Consider the following 18377-nt stretch of genomic DNA (forward strand, 5'->3'; position numbering starts at 1 on the left):
AAGTCTGTACAACTTTATTGGTAAGCCTTGGTGAAAACAAGACCTGCTGAGCCTAGCAGGTTCCTCTACTGCCTCCTATTTGTCCTTCAATCTCTAACTCTGATGAATGGGCACAGAAGGCTCTGTACAGTCATTTCTGCACCCTGTGTCATTTGGTACCATTTTTCAGCTGTCTTCAGTTTTTCTGCATGACCTGTTGGTAACCTAGTTGAAGGAGCAAGTAAACTGTACCTCTGTATATTGATGATGAAAACTGTGTTGTGGGTGGAGGCAAAATACTTGCTGCAGGAAAAAAAAAAGGTACCACAGTGGCATAAATTTGAAAAAAAAAATGTGAAATTACGACACTGAACATACAAACTCTTCTGTACTAATGGAAAGAACCGGATGGAGGAATGAAAGAACTTCACACACAGTATACATTGATACTGAAAAGGAGGTCAAACACTGAAACAGGAGAAAATTTTGCTGAGCTGGTTCTAGTGCCTGGCAGCACACATCCTGTTAAGTATTATACCCTGCAACAACAGCACCTAAACTACATCAGCTAACTGTAGTTTTCACATTCAGAATGGGTCAATGATAAAGATGAGACTGCTTTAAGAATTCAAAAGAAATGTGGAAGGGGAAGAACATATTAGGAAATTACTTTCTTCAGTGCAACACAGTACTGAGCATGCAAATACCATTACAGTACTATATACATTAAACTGTAAGTGCCTTGGGGGTGAAAGTACACTCTGATACACTATGGTTTGGCACCTACTGTCAATATTATCCAATTTAATTTCCTGACAGTAATTCTGCCCTCCTCACTTCCTCAATTAATTACAATTTCTTAAAAACAATGGTTTTGGTGATGGCACTTACACCAGACAACTAATAAGAGAAAACGGGAAACTATCGTGGGAAGACGGTCGCTAGAAATAAACCGTTTAGTCCAGATAGCACCCCCCCAAACACACACACACTGAATTAACTTTTATAACGCTTACAGATCTAAATGTTTGTGTCCTCAACATTAACGAGGCATTAGTTCATGTCCTTATTCCACTTTACAAACAATGGAACAGACTTGCTTAACAATCCCACCAACCAAAAAAGTGCTCTTTCAAAAAATACTAGACTATCTGTACAGCTGACTAAAATCAAATGGACTTAATCTGCAGGAGGTATAAGCAGCCAAGTACGCACCATTAACAGTATTTACAAGCTCCTAGGTCCCACAGATAACCTCACAAGAATATCTGGTTACATAAAATATGGGCTATTGGAAAGATACCACCTGAAGAAGTCAGGGAGGTGGGGCTTTGCCTTTGTCAGAGCTGTTACTAAAAAAGGGTTTGATGCCCCTTTGACTTGCTTCTTTGTTTTTGGAAAATTGAGGATGGTGACATAAATGCATCATTTGACTTTTGCATAACTGGTGTTAATGGACAGTGGGAATCCTTGATGGGGGTATAGAGGCCTAAACTGCAGTGATCCTTTTTCACACTGTGATGTCTGTTCTTCTCCTGCAAGGTCAAGACCCTTCTTTTTTATCCTTTCACTTTTCAAAATTAATTTTTCAGCATGCTATCAGAGCATTTTAAAACACTTGCAGAGCTCAAGCCAATATATGGTACCACATCAATACATTATCTTTTTCACTGCAGCTACTGAGTAATCACTGAAAACCATACGTTAAAACTAGTTCTGGGAAGATGATTACAGAGCCACTTGAAGTACCTACCTGGATTATGCAGTGGTTATCGTCAGCCCCTTTATCAACTATGCTTTTCTGGACATAAACCACAAATGTCAGGCAGCAAGATTTACCTTAAATGTAACTGCTTATACAGTGCAATGCTTCATTTTAAGAATAAATAAAAAATAAATCATATACAACTTTCATAACCAGAAAGTATGCTGTCCTCAGCCTTTTCAGTAAAGCACCTTAAAAAAAAAAGCAGTCTTATGAAGAAGGCACCATGACTGGTCTGTCGGTAGTGCCATGGTGTAATGTGGATTTCCTGTGTATATATCCATTTTCTTCACAGTTTGTACATCAAACGTTCAAGTCAAAATAAGAAATGGTAAACAGAAGAGAGTGCAGATGCTCTAGTGCCTTTCAGTTCATGTCATCATAGACACCTGGGGTTAGCGGCGCTGGAGGTTTGCACTTTTTTTTACTGGAACACTGACTTGTTGTGTTGCTGCTGCTGCTGTTGCTCCCCACAGTTAAGTGTAGCTTCTTTTTCTTTGTTTTCTTGGAATCAGAGTTGTTGGTACCTTTAATGATTAACAAGACATTCAACAAATAGCTAGTACACAACGTGTTAAACATGACAATAATCACAGCTATCAAAACTTAAATCAACACCTAATGCATTTTCCTGCAACAAATACAGACTAAAATGAAGTCATGGTGGTGACTGAGAAGCAAAGATATTTGCAGTGTTGCTGGCTAGAAAATCCAATTTACACTGAAGCCAACCAGATATTTTTGAACATTCTACTTTCTTTCCTTCAGTATCTTCTTGCTAAATCTAGCTTTATCATCACAAATGCTTTTTCTCTCAGACCCACTAAAATGGATACATGTACTAAAAAGTATAGAAGCTATATGGAATTCAGCAGTACTCTACTGTGTTTTGCAAAATTCAGCAGTACCTCATCTACAACAGCCTTCCTTAGCATGGGTTCTACTACCTTTAGTAATACATATGAAAAAATGGCTGGCTCGGACTTCCAAGATGGCTGCACACTAATCAACAGCTTAATTTCATCTACCAGTGTAAAAGCAGAAACTGAGAAATAACAGCCAGTGAAATTGTCATTTGGCATACTATTCAGTTACTGGCCATCAAGTACACTGCCTGTATGCCAGAAAAGAAGAAATTTAGAGAACCAGAAAGAAAATCAATCAGAAAAGGTGAAGAGTAAGCACTAGCTGGGAAGAATCCTGCAGCCATTCATCAAAAAACACCAAGTTTCAGCTTTGGTACAAGAGCTGGCTTCCGGTAATTTAGAGGAAAAACAAAACAAATATATTTTGAAGTTGATTGAAATAATCGAAATAATGAAGGGATCTATCAACTCAAATAACAAAAGGCTGAAAAAAACTGGAGGAGCTTTAAGCAGCTTTTTAGCTGAACTGATAAAACTGCAAAAATCAGAGGCTGAAATGCAAACACAGAAAACATGAGATTTTTTGCTATACCAGGGAAACTGAAATGAACAGACTATTAATTTTATGAAAGAACAACTAAGCAACTTAACTGGTGGACCACAGCAGTACTTGTTAATTGAAAGGGCACATAGTGTGTTTGCTCCAAATCTGCCTTGAGAAAGCAACCAAGACCTATATTAGTAAAGATGCAATCACATCAGCAGAAAGAGTTGATACGGACAAAACTGACAGAAGGGAAAAATATTAAAAATGGGAGACAGAAGACTATGTAAAATGATTACTGACTGCACACCATGCAGAAGAGAAGCAAATTTATCCCAGCAAGCAGGGAATGTCAAGAGGCAAGCGTGAGATTCAAATTGCTGAATCCAGCTGTCTTCAGAATATTTTTTGCATGGAGGATCACAGAGATTTTTAGATGCAGAACATGCTAAAGTGGAAATAAAAAACGTCTATCCAACAGAAAGTGGGCCAGCACGCAGAATGAAATCCTGCTTCTCATTCTTCTAAAATGGCTCATAATGAGACTTTGCTAGTGAAATCTTTTCCAGTGCTCCAAAGGGGAATGCTTGAAAGACAGAAAAAGCAAAGTACTTAATTAGAAGAAACCGGAGTACCTTGGACTTGAACCAGAGTCCAGTGTTGGGATGAACAAGATGAATAGAAAAACACTGAAATAAGTAAATAAACAGAAGACTAGAATGCATCAGTCACATTAGTGAAATATGGCTTTGAAAGAAAAAGTAGACGAGAAAAAACTGACTTTGCTGACTTCGTTAAACTTGTGGGTGAACTATAAAGCAGATACCTCACTTTATATCATTAATGTTTAAAAACAGAACAAAAAGGAAAAAATACCCCCCAAAATTGTGTTTTTATTAGTATTTGTACAAAAAACATGTAGTGATATAAACTGCATGTTACATAGTAAAGCAGTTTTTTTAGTGACTGTTGTAGGTATTAAAGATATTAAACAAGTACGTTTTTAGCTGTATGAAATAAAGGCTTTACAGTATAACAAGAGAAGAAAAGCTAGAGAGAAGCAAAATTAATAGACTATGATCTTGGGTTGCTGGGGTGGGGTGGGTGTAAAAATGCTCTTGATTATACTGTATGTAGAATTAAGATAATTTCTCTTATTTTTACAAGGATGGATGCCTAGATCAACACTCCTGGCTTAACTTTAAAAAGGTATTTAGACAAGTATGCTTGAAAAACAAGACAAAATGACAAAGGCCAAGAAAAATACATAATTCCTTGCAAAGATATTAGCTATTTTTTGTCCATTAGTACAAGCTCTCAGTAGGAGCCAAGAAATCTGCAGCTGAAGGCAGTACATTCTGATCTGAGTGAAATTTATCAAGATTCCTACGTGCATCTGCAGAGATACTAGTCATTTTTTTCTCACTGCTATTTTACATAGAGATGAGCTGTCTTTATGTGCAAGCAATTTCTCTTGCGAGTTGAGAGCCTTCTTTGCTGGGGAAACACAAAATCTGAATGTACAATGGCAAGCAGTGCTGTGAAAAATAAAGGTGAAAAGTATGGGAAGAACCTCCCTAGCAGCTGGGCTATAACTTAACAGTGTACAATTTAGATTTCTTTAAAGACAGGCAGTGATTTATTTCTTTAGGGGTAAAGGTTAATGCTTTTTGAAAGCATATAAGCTGTTTTTCACATCTGGAAGAGGGGAACAGAGACATTAACAGACACCAATCAGTGTAAGTGGGAACACCAGCTGTAACATGCACTTCAGCATAGGTAACCTTAATTTTAGGTTAGGTAATGCCTATAGGTGCAGTTGCCAATTTGGGGCAATTGTTCCTACCTGGAAAACTAAACTTCATTTTTTGAAAATAGAGAGTTTCATGTGTTAGTTTTAAGTTAACAGAGGAGGGATGTGGTCTGAACATTTATTTACTTATTTTTTTGCTTGAGGGTTTTAATTAAAAGAAAATGTTTGTGACACAGGTTAAAAATGGACATAAGAAACCTGTATACAAGATCATCTTGACAAACAGTGTGTACATGTAAGACAAAAGTGGAAATACACATTAAAAAACTGTCACGTGTATTAGGTGGGAACAATAGCTTTTTATCATAATGGCTACACTATCCATATTATCTTGGAACACAAGTGATCTTGCTTTGAACTGTATTACAAAATGAAGAGCTTAAACAGAAATGCTGCAAGAAATGCATTTGGAAAGAAATGAATATGTGAATTTGGCAAAAATAATTTCAGGATGGATAATTGGCAGAATATCAAGGACAAAGGAGAATGGCAATAATAATACTGATTGCAAGAGGGGCTCTAATAGTGACAGAAGAGGAAAAAGACAATAATGGTAGATTGGTGGTAGTAAGGGGTTACTGGCAAGGGAAAAGGATTACACTATTACTATTTATATGCCACCAAAAAATACTAAAATGGAACTTAAGAAAATTTTAGGAGAAATAATCAGCTTTCCACAGGGAATATTATTTATAGCTCGGGACTGGAACTTAATCTGCAAAAGTGAGAATGTATTAGGAGGGCCTAGAAAGGAAAATATAACAAAAGAGATAGCTTTATGAAGAAATTTATAAAAATATTTGGTATAGAAGATGTGAATTCAGTAGTAGGAGATACAATCTACATATTTCCCAAGGTACAATAATTGGGCTAGACTGGACAGAAATTTTATTTCACAGGAACACGTGCATTTGATTGAAAGCCATCCAGAAATTGTTTCAGATCGTGTACCAATAAAAACTAAGATAAAAATGGAAGACAGTGTGTAAAACTGAGACACTGGTCCTTTCCCACCTACCTGCTAAAATCAGAGGAATTTAAGGAATGGGTATAGGATATTATTTGAGAGTTATTAGAGACTGTAGAATATTTTTTTCAGAAGTGAAAGTTAAGTGAATGGGATAAACTGAAAATGGAAATTAAAATGGGGTAGAAATAAGAGAGATATATGTTTAACAAGTAATAAGAATTAGAGGATCTGACAAAAGTTGGAAGTATTGTAGAATAAGGAGAATCTCACAGAACAAGAGGAGGCACAACTACAGACTGCTAAATAGAAAATGAGAGCCTTTATATAATATGCATGAGTTTAGAAAGATTTCTGTTAAGTAATTACTTCTTGATAACTCCAGTGCACAAAAACTTTTAACACATTAACTTAGGCAACAGAAAGTAGAAAGGGTCTTCGCCGAACCTGAGGAACTACACAACAGGAAAAATAATGGAGATCCTGTAGAGGTGTTAAGAGATATTTTGGAAATTATAAGAAAATGTGCATAAAGCAGAGAAATGTGGAAATCAAGAAAGAGTACAAATGGAAATATTTACGAAAGACTTAATTATCCAAGTATGAGAGGTAGTTGAGGCTCAACAACTAACAATCAAGTTAGAAGACGAGATAAAAATGGCGGCGTATAATCAATCTGCATGAAAGTCTCTAGGAACAGATGATATTCCTGTGGAAGTTAGGTGGGAAGAAAATGGCAAAGATCTGGAAGCTTTTAACATTTTGAGAGCAAGGGAAGCACCAACATTTTGGAATAAAGTTGTGGTAGCTATATTACCCCAAAACAGTAAAACCCGCTTCAGAAAGTACAGTTGTGTACCTACCATAAATGTAGATGTTCGAGTGTATTCACTGTTGCAGTCATTACACTTGGGTTATCCTGCTGGCAGGCTACCCGCAGTCGGCCTGAATTCCAAAGTCCTGGTCCGGCGTCGGTTGCCGTCGCCTCTTCCCTGACGTCAGTGCGCCAGGGGTATAAAAGATGGAGCCGATGCCATTTTCTTCAGTTTTTCTTGCCCCAGATGTCAGGTGCCCCCAAAAGGGTAGGCTGTAAAAATTATGATCATAAAAAAGCATGCACATAACCTTCATCTACAAGCAAATGCACCACAGGTTGTATAGAATAGAGAGGTACAGATAAGTCCCAGCAAAGAGAAAGGGGGATGGTGGGAGGGTAACCTGGACTGCAACAGTGAATAAACTCGAACATCTACATTTATGGTAGGTACACAACTGTACTATGTTCATCGTGTTTCACTGTTGCAGTCATTACACTTGGGTTGAATCCCAAAGCTAAGGTTGGGTGGCTGGGCCTAAATAGAGTTTGGAGTGGCTATGAGGCCCTGCAGAACTGCAGTGGCAAAGCCTGCTCTGGATTTAGAGTAGAGAGGTAAATGGTAGTGCTTTGTAAAAGTATGCACTGAAGTCCATGTTGCAGCCTCCAAAATATCCTTGGTTGGTACTCTTCTGAAGAAGGCTGCTGAGGTGGCTGCTGCTCTGGAAGAATGTGGCCTAATGCCCTTGGGCACTGATTTGCCATGTTGTGAATAGCAGAAACGAATGCAGTGGCCTATCCATTTTGAAATAGTCTGCTTTGAAATGGCCTTTCCTTGGAAACCGGCAGCATATGCCACTAAGAGTTGCTCAGTCTTTCTGAAGGCTTTAGTATTGTCCAAGTAAAAGCGTAGCTGTCTGTGTATGTCCAAAGTATGCAGAAGTCTCTCCCCCTTATTCTGTGGGTTTGGATAAAAGGTAGGCAAATGAATGGTTTGGTTAAGAGCCACGCTGGACACTACCTTAGGCATAAATGTCAGGTTTGTCCTTAGAGAAACCCTGTCCTGATGGAAATAATAAAAGGTTCCACAGCCATTAGTGCCTGTAACTCTGAGACTCTTCTTGCTGAAGTTATTGCTAGGAGAAGAGCGGTTTTCCATGACAAGTATTTTATCTCTGCTGTGCTGGCTGGTTCAAAAGGAGGCAGAGTGAGTTTTTCCAAGATCAAACTGAGGTCCCATGTAGGTATTGGAGCTCTCCTTGGAGGTCTTATGTTTTTGGCCCCTCTGAGAAACTGTCTTAGCAGTGGATGAGAAAAAATAGGTGGGTCCATATTGCAAAGAGCTGAAATGGCAGAGGCATGGATCTCAATTGATGATAAGGATAGGCCGTTGTCCAGCATCTCAGTTAGGTATTGCAAAATCTGAGGAATATTTGGTACAAGCGAGTCAATTCCCTGCGCTTGGTTCCAAGAACAGAATCTCTTCCATTTTTCTGCATAAGATTTTCTGGTGCTGGGCCTCCTGGCCTCCAGAATAACATCCATAACTGCTTTAGAGAGAGGTGTGTTCTGAATGATAACATTATCCACCATGCAGTCAGATTTAGGGTTCTGAGTTGGCTGTGCAGGATCTGATTGTTCTGTTGGGTCAGCAAATGAGGTATTAGAGGCAATGTCCAGGCCGGGCCTTGAGACTAGCTCTTTAGTACTGGGTAACAGTGCTGACGTGGCCAGTCTGGGGCAATCAGTATCATTTTTGGCTTCTCTTGTCTGACCTTTAGCAGTACCTTGGAGAGGAGAGGCAGAGGAGGGAAGGCATATACTGTAAGGGATTTCCAGCTGAATGAAAGGGCGTCCACTTTCCATGCTTGCTTGTGATAAGTCCAAGTGCAGAATCTCTGTAGCTGGCAGTTGTGTGGGGAGGCGAATAGATCTATGACTGGGCATCCCCATTTCCCTGTTATGTTGAAGATTTGTGGATCTAGTTTCCACTCGTGAGGATCCATGAGGTTTCTGCTTAGTTCGCCTGCCAAAGTATTTGTCTTTCCTGGCAGGAATTGTGCTTGCAGATGTACTTCATAAGTCAATGCTGTGTTCCACAAAGTCATGGCTTGCCTGCAGAGGGGGTAGGAATGTGTGCCCCCTTGCTTGTTTATGTACCACATGACTGCAGTATTATCCGTCTTTATCAGTAGCTGTCCTGGATGAAGTAGGTCCTTGAAGGCTGTCAGGGCATTTTGTACAGCTAGCGTCTCTTTTTGATTGATATGAAGATGCATTTGGTTTGTGGGCCATGTGGCCTGAATACATTCTACTGCCATGTGCACCCCCCAGGTATAATCTGATGCATCTGTTGTTAGCGTCTACCTGGCAGTGGGTAAGGTGAATGGCTGTCCCTTGTGTTGACAGGCCTGTGCCCACCATTGAAATTCCTGTTGCAGGCAGGGAATGAGAGTAATTACTGTTTCCAGGCTGTGGCAATGTTGAGTTCAAACACTTTTTAGATACCATTGTAGTTTCCTCATATGCAGTCTTGCATATGGAATTAGTAGGATGCAGGATGCCATGTAGCCCAGAGCCTGCAGAATTTTTCTTGCAGATAACTGGGTCTTTGTTGCCATGTCTTTGAAGTAAGAAGTCAGATGCCTTTGTTTGTCTGGCGTGAAATAAGCCATCTGGGCAGTTGTATTTAAGCTTGCACCCATCTCTTGAGAGGGTACTAGTTTTGATTTCTTTTCGTTTACTGTGTACCCTAGTCAAATTTGTAAACTTTTTACAAACGCCAGATGCTGCAGTAGAATATCTTTGTTCTTTGCTTGAATAAGGCAGTCGCCCAAGAAGGGATATATTTGAATTACTCTTTGTCTGCAAAATGCAATTACTGGTGCCAGGCCTTTTTGTGAAGACCCTGGGCACAGTAGATAAGCCAAAGGGCAGTGCAGAGAATTGGTAGTGCATTGAGACAGCTATGAATCTGAGGTATCTTCTGCAAGATTGTCTGATTGGGACATGCAGGTATGCCTCTGAGGTCCAAAGTTACAAGCCAAGCCTTCTTGTCCAGCATGGGCAGAAGCTGCTGTAGAGTGAACATTTTGAATTTTGGGACGTCCAGAAAAGTATTTAGAATAGACAGGTCCAGAATTGGTCTCCAGGCTTTGTCCTTTCTTGGTACTGAGAAAAGTCTTGAGTAAAATCCTTGTCCCTGCTCTTGTTGTGGCACTGGCTGAAGAGCCCCCATGTCCATGAGAGATGAAACTTGTTTTTGTGCCTCCTGCCATTGATTGCGTGGCAGGTCTGGCATACCTTTTGCCTTTGAAAGGGTGTGAAAGTGGAAGCTGTAGCCCTGAGAGACTATATTTAAGACCCATTTGTCCTGGGTGATCTTGTGCCAGTTTTGTGGAAAAAGTGCTAGCTTTCCCCCTAAGGGTGCTGCCAAAACATAAGTGCTTGGCATTGGCAGAGGGAAGTCATTGGGACTGTTTTCTATAAGGCTGTGATTTGTCTTCTCCTCTTTTGGAGGTAGAAGCCCTCCATTGTTTGGGCCTGTATGAGCCCTGGGGCTGTTGCCTGCCTCTAGGGCGTCTGAATCTGCCTCTTTGTGGTCTGTGACACTGGAAAGGACCAATTCTTAGAGGTCCAGTTCCTGCTAAATCTGGGTGGCTGTACCTGTAAGAAATCCTTTACTGTCTGCATAGATTTTGCCTTATCCTCCATTTTCTTCAACACCTCTTCTGCCTTAGCACCAAACAAAATATCATGCTGTAATGGAGCATCCAATAATTTTGCTTTAACATGATCAGGCAGATTCTGTTCCTTTAACCAAGCATGCCTTCTAATAACAGAACCTGTAACAGCGGCCCTGCATGAGGCCTCCAGTAAATCATAGCCACATTGCAAAGTATGTTTTCCCACTTGTTCAGCTGCATGCAATAAATCCTGCAAATCTTTGTTCTCAGAACATTCAGAATTTGTCAACATTTTTTGTTTTAACAAAGACATTAAGTATTGCTGATATCTGAGCACATGAAACTGACAATTTAAAGCCCTTACAGCCAAGGTAGCATAAGTACAAACTTTTTTCCCCTATCTGTCCAAAGCCCTAGAATCTCTATCTGAGGGGACAGGGTTTTTGGCAGAAGCAGCCTTGACCCCTTTGGGACCCTGTGAGATAGTTTCTGGGTCAGCAGCAGGGTTTTTGTAAAGCAATTTATGGGAGTCTGGGACCCTGTAGTATCTGTCCGGCTTAACAGGGGCAGGAGGTAAAGAGTCTGGAGACAGGCCGGACTCTGAAAAAACATCATCTACTATGTCTAGAACAGGGGGAATTGCAAGAGGTCTGTGCTGAGGAAGTAAAAGAAAGTCTCTAAGTCTTTTCTTAGAATCGGAATAATCCTGGCTCTCCCAATGGAAATGCTCCCTCATGGTATGCAGGGTTTCCCCAAATGAATAGTCCTCAGGAGGAGAAGCTGAAGGAATAGAATCTTCAGCATCAGAATCCTCATAGGGAGGAACAGAATATCCCTGATCAGAAGAGGAATCAGAGGAAATGGAAACCTGATCAGAGGAATCATATTCAGTGTCTTGCCTAGGCCTCTTATCAGGAGGGGGATGGGAACCCCAGATCAAAGTAATTAGGTCTTCGGCCATTTTGAGCATCTGTTTCTTAGGCATAGAAGTCTGTCCTGGAGAATCCTGTACTGGTTTCTTTGTCTTTAAAACTGTTTTAGACTTTGTCTTGGATGCTGAAGTAGGCTTTATATAAAGTTGTGTAGGTCTGAAGACACCCTCAGAAGCCGATGCCTGCTCAGCGGCTCCGGACCCATCTGAGGGATTAATTTCCGAAGGGCCAATACCTTGAGTATCCAGAGGCCTAGCTGTCTCCATGTGGGAGTCGGAGATGGCCTGTGGCTCTGAGGTAGCGGGTGTCAGGGGCTGCGAAAGCACCTCACTGAGCACCAGCGAACCGGCAATTGGCCTAGAAGAGGCTTAGTCGTCGGTTTTGGACCTCGGATGCTTGTCCTTGTCTTTATCCTTGCGTTTTTTATGAATTCCGGTCATCGGTTGTTCCGACGGCATTATGTAGTTAAACCTTCTGCCAAAATAATGAAAAGCAAAATCGTACAGATGCTTAATAGTGCGTTGGTTAAATCTAGCACAAAACCAACAACTAGCAACGTCGTAGTCCGGGCCTAGGCAAGGAATACAGTAAGAGTGGAAATCCTTATGAGGTATTTATTTTCCACAAGAAATACAATTGTTAACTTTTTCTGACATCTGTCTGGAGCAAGAAAAAAGTTTCCCCAACGGGTTACTTAGCTTTATTGAAGACTTCGGATCTGAAATTCAATTTCGAAAATCTCATGAGTCGGCCGACCGGCACTTGCGAACTGCTTTTGCTTCGGGCACCGCGCGGCAAGAAAGACTGAAGAAAATGGCGTCGGCTGCATCTTTTATACCCCTGGTGCACTGACGTCAGGGAAGAGGGGACAGCAACCGACGCCGGACCAGGACTTTGGCATTCAGGCTGAATGCGGGCAGCCTGCTAGCAGGATAACCCAAGTGTAATGACTGCAACAGTGAAACACAATGAAAATCCAGCTTTATATAGGCCTACTGCAATTTTAAACCATGATTATAAAGTGCTTTTGTCTACACTTATTTAAAAGAATGGCAAAGTTGTTGTCAAAATTAATAGAAACAGATCAGTATAGTTTTATGGAAGGGAGACATTTGACATTAATAGAACAACGATGAGCAAGAGGGAAGCAAAATGTAAGAAAATAACACTGTCGTTGTTGGGTCTTGATGCAGAAAAAACACTCAATAGAGTAAACTTGGATTTATGGTAGGATAATGGAAGCATTTGCATTCCCAGATACAACAATAAAGGAAGCAAGAAGTGGGAGGTTTCCTCTCCGAGAAGTTTTGTTTGAACAGAGGAACTAGACAGGAGTGTCTTCTTTCCCCTTTGTTGTTGACTTCATATTTAGTTTCACTGGCAAAGAAAATAAGGGACCCAGAAATTCAAGGATATAATTGGTATGACACTCAAGATAAGCTTGCTTTATTTGCAGATGATATCATTTTGTACCTGGTATATCCAGAAAAAGGGCATCTCAGTGTTGTGGAACATTTTGAGATAGTTTCACGTCATTTTAGGATACAAAATGAATGAAGACAAAACAAAGGCTATAGCTGTACATTTTGTACACACACAAACTGGTTCAGAAATACCCACAGTCATGGGGACACTGCAAGATGAAGCATTTAGGACTACAGATTAAAAAGGCTTCCATTATGGCAGCTAAGGATATGTGGGAAGAGACTAAAAAGATAATAAAACAACTGAGAAACTGGAAGCTCTTGTTTATGGGTGTGGATAGTAAGATACAAGCAGTGAAAATGTTTTTAGTCCCTTTAGTTTTATATACAGGTCAGGCATAATTTTAATCAACCTGAGGAGAAGCTGTGCACAATAATTAGTAAAACGAAGGAATTTATCTGGGAGGGGAAGAGGGCAAGTGGGATAAGTTTATCATTTCAACAGACCAAGGTGGTTTAGGATTACCTGATTTGAAGGGCAGCTAGCCTAGCATTTACCTATGAACCTATAAGGGATATTTCGGAGTAAAGGCTCATATATACATGAGGGAAGTAGAATACAAAAGAGAACAAAAAACCTCCCTGGACCACCACAGGAACCGACATATATCTTTATTAAAACAATAATAAAAGGAACAAAATAATAAGCGCTTTCAGGCTTTTGCCCCTCATCAGATTCTATCAATTCAGTCTTTAAAGCACATTATATACTCATCACAGCCAATAGAAATCCTTTAAACAGTCCACATCTTTCTCCCAGTCATTAAAATTACAATAGAAGCAGTTAGCCAATCATTTCTGAATTTTCAGTCTATGCCTTCTCAAGATCGGTTTAATTGGTAGAATGCCATTCAGTCCATGAAAAAGATCAGCATGCAAGTCGACAATCCATTTCGTTTCAATATGTTCAGTACAGTGCACTGTGTTGCCCTCTCTAGATCTTCCTTTAACAATTGTAGTACCATAAAATTAAAACTATGTCCTGGATTACACATGACATGCTGTGCAGTTGCACTTCGTTTCACTCTATGTTTAATATCATTAATATGTTGTAGGGCACATTCTTCTAGTATCCCATTAGTCTTGCCTACATAAAATCCTGTACATTTTATACATTGTGGCAGACAAATTAGATGTTGAGTGTGGCAATCAGCAAACAGACTTGGCTTGTAAACTCATGCAGTAATAGGATGTACAAAAACACTATCTAATTTAATATACTTGCAGGCTTTACAATTTTTGCAGCAAAAAGTGCCTTGTCTGCTACTACATTCATTCAGCGATGATATCGGTCATACTTCCCTGCATAATAGCCCTTTCATATTAAGACTATTTTTAAAGCAAAATAAGTTGTGTACTCACCATAACGTCCCATGTTTGTTGTCCATCTCGCCTTCATTCATTGCTGGATGGGCTTGGAACTGAGAATCGGTTCCAACTCTGCCTATACTAAAGCTCAAGAGCTTCCACAGGCTTGAGGCTATAATCCTATCCCATCATGCCTTGGAAAGATTCCCAGATCCTACAAATCCTAAACAAGTAGTAACTACATAAAACCATGTCTACTAAAGGAGCTAAGGAACAGAGTCACAGAACATGAATTTCCAATTTTGTGAGATCTCTCGATCCTCCAGGAGCGAAGGCTGGGGGAAGGAGGGACGCAAGAATGAAGGCAAGATGGGCAACAAACATGGAACGTTATGGTGAGTACATAACTTCTTAATGTTATGTTGTCTTATCTTGCCTTCATTCATTGCTGGATGGGACAACGTCCCTAGCACCTTCTTTCTTGGGTGTCTCAAGGGAAAATACTCTTCAGAACAGTGGACTCAAAGGAAGCCCTGTTCCTGGAGGCCAAATCCAATTTGGAATGGGTAATAAAGGTATGAGGCTTTACCTATGTCGCTGCAACACAAATTTAATCTATGGGTAGTCTAGCCTGAAAGGCTGAAGAGGTTGCAATAGTCCTTGTAGAATGACCTTTTATCTTTCCTGGAAGTCTGCGATTTTGAGATGTATATGAGAAGGTTATGCAATCAGTAACCCATTTTGAAAGCGTGACTTTAGATATTGGGGTGCCCTTTTTCATATCTGAAAAGGATACAGATAACTGGTCTGATTTTCTGAATTCCTTTGTTCTGTGCAGGTAGAAACGTAACTGCCTGTGTACGTCCAGCTGATGTAACCTGTATTCTGCCTTGTTGCCACAGTTTGGGAAAAACACTGTCAAGTCAATGAAATTATTTAAATTAGTCTCAGAACATAACTTAGGAAGAAAAGACGGATTAGTTCTCAGGGACACACTACGTTGTGGAAAATCAAATAGGGGGAATGTATTGATAATGCTTGGAGTTCTGATATCCTCCTGCAGACATGATGGCTACTAAGAAAATTGTTTTCCACATTAGGAACTTCAGATGACAAGATGATGCAGGCTCAAATGGAGGAAGGATTAGATTGGACAATACCAAGTTGAGGTCCCAAGGAGCTGGTGGTTCTTTTACTGGAGGCCTTAGCATGAAAGTACCTCTCAAAAAAGCCTTGCAAAGTCTTTGGGACATGATTTTGAATCCCATTTCTCCAATATGGTAGTTTGATACAGCAGCCAATTGAACTTGTATGGTAGCTGCTGCACCTTCATTGAAAAGTTTTGCTAGGAAGTCTAAAACAGATGTGACGGGGGCCATGAAAGGATCAATGTGATTGTTGAGAGCCCAACAGGAAAACCTTTTCCATTTGCTAGCATAAAGCTTTCTGGTTGTAGCCTTATGGGATGAGATCAGAATATGTTTTACAGCAGGAGAGATATTTGGAAGCCTGGCTAGGAGTGGAAGTGGAGCAGACAAGCTGTCAGTTTGAGGGTTTGGACCGACGGATGGAGCATCCCTGATGGATGAGTCAGGAGGTCTGGAACTGGGTCCAGAATCCACGACTCCTCTTGTGGATGAGGCCATAGGAAGGGGAACCAAATCTGATGAGACCAGTAGGGTGCGGTGAGTATTAACCTGGTTCTCAATGTGTTGGCTTTCTGAAGGACTTTGGGAATCAAGGGAAAAGGACAGAAAGCATATAGAAGACCCGGGGGCCAACTGTATACAACTGCATCCCTTGGTGACTCCCCCTGAGGGAGGATCACGTATACAAGTGCATCCCATGGTGACTCCCCCTGAGGGGGGATCAGGGCAAAGTAGCTGCTGCATTTGGAATTCATGGACATGGCAAAAAGGTCACAGCAAGGCTGGCCCCACTTGCAAAAAATCTGCTCCGCCATTTCCTGCTTTAGGGACCACTCGTGAGGTGCTAGAATAGCTCTGCTAAGTTTGTCTGCTATCACGTTAAATTTCCCCAGGATATGCGTTGCTATTAGAAAGTGTTGGGAAGAGACTGCCCACTGCCATACCCTTTGACCCTCTTGACATAGGGGGATAAGATTTGATTTCTCTTTGTCTATATACCACACCACTGACATTGTCTATCTGGATTATAATCATTCCTAGTGGAAGGGAGTTGTGGAATGCCTGCAACGCCAAAAGGACCGCTCTCATCTCTAGGACATTGATATGCAAGTGGTTCTCGTATTCCTGCCAAACTCCTTGGACAGTCTTCCCCAGATAATGCTCCCCCCTATCTGGGAAGCGTCCGTGGTCACTACAGTTATTGGTTGTGGCGGAATGAACGGTCTGCCCAAATCCACATGGGTAGAATAAAGCCACCAGCGCAGATCCCTCTTGCCGGATTCCATTATGATGATCTTGTTGGACATGGGAAACTCATGCATGGATCATCGGGTGAAAAGTAGCCACTGGAGAATTCTCATGTGCAGACGAGCGAGGGAACCAAGGTTATTGCTACTCGCATGGTACCTAAAAATCTTCAGAATAACCTTCACTTGTACTTCTTTGTTAGAAGGTTTACTTGATGTAGGATTTGTATCCTGTCGGGAGGAAGTTTGGCTACCATGTCTCTTGTGTTTAAGTCTGCTCCTACGAATACAATATGTTGTGATGGCAACAAGGCAGACTTTTTGAAGTTTATCGTGATGCCTAGTTGAGAGCAAAGGTGGATGGTGGTGTCTCTTGCTCTAATTAGTAGATGCTCGGTGGTGGTGGTTAGGAGCCAGTCGTCCAAGCACGGAAACACCTGGAATCCTAGACGCCTCAGTGAGCCGTGACTACTGCCATGCATTTGGTGAACACTCTAAGGGCTGTAGTGAGACCAAAGGGCAGAGTTTGGAACTGGCAATGAATGGCTCCCAGCAGAAAGCGTACGTGACTCCTGGATCGCCTGTCATTCTTTATATTGTAGTACGCATCCTGGAGGTCTATCGAGCACATCCAATTGTCATTCCCCAGATAGGGGAGTATTGACTGCAGTGTCACCATCTGGAACTTTGACTTTTTTACGGACTTGTTTAGTCTGCAGAGATCCAGAATGGGCCTCCAGTCTCCTGTCTTTTTTGGGACTAAAAAGAACCTTAAGTTCCAGATCCAATTTGGTCTGCGGTGACATTTTGGATAACTTTTTTTTCTAGCAACCTTTGTACCTCTACAATTGCCTGGTCCCTCTCAGACTGAGTGGAACATCCGGGACTGAACTTTTTTATAAAGGGGGAGAGGAAAAGGGTATACAGTAGCCTCCGGATATGATCGCTTGTACCCATTTGTCTTTTATTTTAAGCCAGGCATTTGGGTACAGTGACAAGCGACCCCCAACTGCCTCCAGAGGTGGACAGACAGGGCCTCCTTTCAGGAGCGCTGAAAGGGTCTACCAAGGAACATATCCCTATCACCCTGGTTTTGCAGACCCCCTTTGCTGTGAGGTTGGCGTATTCAATTATTTCCCCCTCTGCCCCTGGGGGAAAAATCACCACGTGCGTCCAGAATGGGTCTCTGGGACTTACTGAACCACATTTTTCCCCCCTTCTGGCCTTTGGAGTAAGGTCTGGTAGGGAGGGAGAAACTGACTCCAATGGCAGAAAGAGTCTTTCCCTCTTGCTCGCATCTGGTTAGAGTCTCTTTCACTTTTGGCCCAAGCAAGGATGAGCAATCAAAAGGGGCGTTGATAACGGAAGACTTGAAGGGCTCTGCAAACATGCACAGGCGCATCCAGGAATGCCTCCTTAAGGAGATTCCTGTACCCACTGCCATACTCACTCCATCGACTGCATAACAGATAAGTCACATGGAGGAGTTTACCATGGAATTTAAGGTGGAAAGCTCAGAAGTCAACTTGTCTGAAACCCTCGCAGTTGTAGAACCTTACAGGGAGGGTATCACCTAGCTCTTTCAGGAGATCCATTTCTTATACATCACATCTAAGTTATTGATATCTGAATGGCAAAATGTCTTCAAACTACAAAAAGGTCAATCATCAATCCACATTTGAATTACCATGTTTGTTTGTTTCTTTGGCTTATAGTTGCTGCTTTTTGCTCGATTGTGATACGTGTGTGTGTCTGTCTGTGTATGTGTGTGTGTGTGTATGTATATATATATATATATATATATATATATATGTATATATGTTT

At 41.1% G+C, this 18377-nt stretch overlaps 1 protein-coding gene across 1 annotated transcript in view; it reads right to left on the reverse strand.

Annotated features, from left to right (window-relative positions):
• Positions 1–200: 200 nt before the first annotated feature.
• ATXN7L3 (ataxin 7 like 3) overlaps positions 201–18377 on the reverse strand; it is a gene marked incomplete in the record, with an annotated part of 1421578 nt that continues 1403401 nt past the window's right edge. Inside the window, 1 exon segment of the mRNA XM_044055168.1 lies at positions 201–2271. Within this exon segment, the coding sequence (XP_043911103.1) occupies positions 2111–2271 (161 nt within the window).

The sequence above is a fragment of the Protopterus annectens genome, chromosome 13.part0 (assembly GCF_019279795.1).
Source record: "Protopterus annectens isolate FY-2018-M chromosome 13.part0, PAN1.0, whole genome shotgun sequence".
NCBI classification, from domain to species: Eukaryota; Metazoa; Chordata; order Ceratodontiformes; family Protopteridae; genus Protopterus; species Protopterus annectens.